This window comes from Merops nubicus, unplaced genomic scaffold (assembly GCF_000691845.1).
Source record: "Merops nubicus isolate BGI_N331 unplaced genomic scaffold, ASM69184v1 scaffold1915, whole genome shotgun sequence".
Classification (NCBI taxonomy): Eukaryota; Metazoa; Chordata; class Aves; order Coraciiformes; family Meropidae; genus Merops; species Merops nubicus.
Window position 1 is genome coordinate 39,106 of NW_008607411.1, and position 4,396 is coordinate 43,501.

General features: G+C 40.3%; 1 protein-coding gene across 1 annotated transcript in view; it reads right to left on the reverse strand.

Annotated features, from left to right (window-relative positions):
- PPM1E (protein phosphatase, Mg2+/Mn2+ dependent, 1E) overlaps positions 1 to 2,309 on the reverse strand; it is a gene marked incomplete at its 5' end in the record, with an annotated part of 10,431 nt that extends 8,122 nt beyond the window's left edge. The window contains one exon of the mRNA XM_008939914.1: positions 2,191 to 2,309. Coding sequence (XP_008938162.1) covers positions 2,191 to 2,309 — 119 coding nt within the window. The remainder of the gene's footprint in view (positions 1 to 2,190) is intronic.
- Positions 2,310 to 4,396: the final 2,087 nt, after the last annotated feature.

Genomic DNA, 4,396 nt, shown 5'->3' on the forward strand with positions numbered 1-4,396 from the left:
GAGGTCCCTTCCAACCCCTAACATTCTGTGATTCTGTGATGTTTCAGTTCTCAGAGTGAAATGTCTCATTAAGGAAATTTGGAAAAATTTTTTTTTCTTCTAGCAAATTCAAACTTGAAGCAAATCAGGTAAATGTCTCCTTGTATTATACAGAGGAAAAATCTTTCTGGGTTTATAAGAAAAACTGACATAGAAATGGATATGAAAACCAGCCAGCTAAATTCAGCTTGATTTCACATCCTGCAGCAGCCCAAACATCATTAGGATAAGCACTGAACTCTGAGCACAAAACTTCAAGATGTAGAAATCCCATTTTCATCACTGCTACAGTTCCCTTTGTTTTCTTTCAAGGCATGAAAGTCTCCCTGTATGGTACCATTAGGGCATTCATCAGTTGCAGCTCTTTTCTAAGGAACTTAAGAAAAGTCCCAGGTTTCTTAAAGGACTCCTACTAAGCAAGGTAGGTAGCATGGAGCTGCTGATCTTTTGCAATGAAATCTCCTCCAGCCCTGCATGAATGCCCCTAGTTTTGTCAGGGTTTTTTTTTAGCCAAACCTTGCATCACTTCAGCTAATGCTCTGTTTCAAAAATCATCATTTGTGTTATATTATTTGAAATTGCAGTATTCATATAAAACCAGTGCTTTACTAATGTCCAGAGGTTCTCTCTCTTCATCTCCCCTTTATCTTCATATTTTAACACTTTACATTGCATCTGTAAAAGGTATATTTTCTTTTCAATACTTCCATTATGACAATTCACCTCAACATACTGCATCTGGAGTGGTATTTTTAGTGCCTGCTATAGCCTGTGCACATCAGTCTATGTTTGCATCTAGGTATTACAGACTTGGATATATTTAAATGGCCATTTCTGTAGGTGTGAAGGGTTTGTGTGGGGTTTTTGGTTTGGGTTGGTTTTGGTTTGTTTTTGTTTTTTTTTTTTTTCTTCTTTTTTTATTGAACTTTTTAGATATTCTGTGTGGAGGCTTAGTCAACATTTCCTTGGAGACTGTCAAATATTTATGCAAGTCTCAGAGATCTCAATTTGAAATTAAGGAAGGCTGCTCAGCCAGAACAATGACAAATCTATTCCATTTACCTGCTCAGCAGGAGGAGGCAGCAGTAGCTACAAAAAGGGAACCCATACCATGTCCTTCTGCTTCTCAGGCATCCAGAGGCCACTGAGAAACACAGCAGAATCTTCCATTTTGAAGGGCCAGATGTATATATCCTACTTATCCCCAGAAGCATTTCTTTTTTTTTTATCAAAAAATGAGGAAATGGACCAAGTAATGGTATTTTCAAGATCAAATGACACAATTCCTTTCAATACATGTGAGAAACATTGGTCTTTGCTGTAATGAGCACCCCTGGAAGTTTTTCAAGGTGATTTAAAACAGCAGACTCCTGAAACAATTTGGGGTGCACAACTTTGAGCTGGATGCTGTAAAAATCCTGTTAGCCAACACAAGTAAGTGGAGAAAAGGAAATTTTCCTTTTAAGTTTGAAGTGCCTTTATACTATCCTTTGCTAAAACTATACTAAACAATTTTAAAAGCCATAGTAAAAATTATACTGACAAAAAGAATTCTGCATTAAATAATTCTGCCTTCCCATATATTAGAGTTTGCTGTAAGGATGAAGGAGAACTGGCACTTTCCAGCAAGCAGCAGGACCACGTAGTCTGAAGTGCTTATAAAGAAATTCAGGGCCACCAGATACAGCCTGACAAAGGTGCACATAAACAAAAGGAATGATTTCTACCTGGTCTTAAGGAGCAAAAGTTTGATAAAGTAAATGTACAACCAGAAAAAGTAATTTAAAAATAAAGAATTCAATAGTAAAAGTTGAAACTACACAAAATTCAAAGATGAGAAAGGTTTGACTAAGAAATTAGCCATTAACTCTATCAGGAGTGATGGTGAATTCTCCAGTCATGTTTTCACATCAAATAGGATATTCCTTTACAAGACATCTAGTTCAGCTTCATTTAGCTAGCTGGTTAGAAAGAACTAATTTGTGGAAAATCTAGTACCACTCAAGTGGTCAGAGTAGATGGATCACTGAAGTCACTGCTGATTTTAAAATTCTATTAATTATCTGCAAAGAATTCCAGAATAGTGTGTAAATGAAAGAACAAAGCATGTAACATGTAAAACTGCACACTGCCATGCACAGAGGCACTTACGTATGATCCCATCTGCGTTGTCCACATGCTTTGGTAAGTAGAGTACTGAAAGATCACTCTGAAGAACTTCATCTGAAGTTGCTCTAGCCAAAGCAGCAGCCAAAAAGGAAGGGCAATTACTAGAAAAAAAAACAAACAAACAAACACAAAAAAGGTATTTTAATCTGATTTAGTAATAACTTGCAGTCAGGGAAATTAATAACAATACTTTTCTATAAACAAACAGGAATTTCAACCAAGATTCATAGAACTACCAATTCTTTGCTAAACAGCACCCGAACCCTGCAGCAAGACCTCAAAGTCACCATATGGATTTCAGTAATCCTATTTCACTCACATGTACCCTGTTTCTTAAGTTTTAATGTTCCATTTCTTAACCACCACTTGAACCTCTTAGTCCTCAGATTTCAGACTGCCCAGAACCTCACAAAGGAATGCTGGAAGTTAAGGCAAACCCATAGGAGGTATGAAGTTGGTGTGCATAAGGTGGAAAAGGCTCCCTCGTGAATGATATCTATCAAGCATAAAGTGGCTTTAACTCACTGTAGCTTAATTAAGCCTGATACCTCCCAAAGTTAATTAATCTATAGCAAACTAAGGCCACTTTAATGTACACTTTAATGTTCTCTCATTCAAGATGAGTTCAATACCTCTTAATTTATGCATTACTTTGTATTTCCCATTGGTCTGGCCTAACTTCTTCAGGTGCCTCTTGCTGACTCAGCCTGAAACTTCCATTTTCCACAGTTATCATCAGGACTAACAATGTTCTCCATAGCACCTCCTACCATTGCAGGACCACACACAAACACAGGAGCTCTTTTCTGCCTCAGAAACCAACCCTCAATAACAGAATTCTGTGTCAGCTAGTGCAGGAAGCAGGCAATGAGCACTTATACTTCCCAAGCCTATCTCCTCTGCCCAGTAAATCTGTTCACATGCTTTTAGCATAGTTGGAGAGGGGGCATTAGGCTAAAATCAAAGAATGGTAGGCCTTGGAAGGGCCCTCTAGAGATCATTTTGTCCAACCCCCCTGCTCCAGCCAGGTGACCCAGAGCAGGGTGCCCAGGATCACATCCAGGTGGGTTTGGAATCTCTCCAGAGAAGAAGATTCCACAGCATTGCTGGGCAGCTGCTCCAGGCTCTGCCACCCTCACAGGAAAGAAGTTTTCCTTTATGTTTAGGTGAAACCTCCTTGGTTCCAGTTTGTGCCCATTGCCCCTCGGCCTGTTGCTGGACACCACTGACAAGAGTCTTGCCCCATCCTCTTGATACCCACCCTTTAGATGTGTATAAGCTCTGATAAGATCCCCGACTGTCACATGACAACCATCACTTGCATTCACATTTGGCTCCCTGCCCAGGAAAGCCAACTGCCATCCTAAACTGGCCCAGCTGCAGCAGTGACATCTGAATTCCAGGGGAAAAGAAAACCCAAAACAAAAACAACCCAGAGATTTGCTATACTTGGGGTTTTTTTTGGTCATTTTCCCCATAAAGTTTTCCAGATTCTTGGTACCAAATGCTGCCACAAACGGTAAGATTATGTAACAGGTTCAGAAAAATGTACACAAAACAAGTCCTCCGACCCTCATTATTTAGTATAGGCAGATCTATAAATTATTTCTATAAAAGATTAGCAAGAAATAGCTTTGCCCAAGCGATCTATTGTCACAAGACACACCCTGACCCTTGAAGTTAGGCAGAGAGCCACTCGTGGCGCATCCCCACGCCCGGCGGTGAGGGCAATCAGCAGGAGGGACACACGTCAGGGCCACCTTTGCTGCTGGTGCATGTAGAAGCTGATTTTCTATCTGATCTGCCTTTATTGAGCTCAGGAAGGGCAGGTTTTTCATTTCCATTATTAGCTCCAGTACTCCAGAGTAGTGATACTGGTTATTGTTTGTGTTAGGTGCAATTTCCATCTTACAACAAAAGGAAGAGATTGTGATGCTTGGGATAGAAGAGCAGCTAGTGACACTGTGAGGTAAGTGTTCTGAGAAAAAAACAGAGAAAGAGTGAGGTTCAGCCTCATGAGCACAGAGCAGAGGAGTCCACGCTGAAAGCACATCCAGACTCAAGCCAGACATCAGGAAAAATCCCCCTGACATGAGGAACCTCTGCTCTGCCGAGGCTTGGAAGGTGGGAAGGCCCCGTCTGTGAAGACCCACAGTTATGAACATTCACATCAGAAATTTTATATATT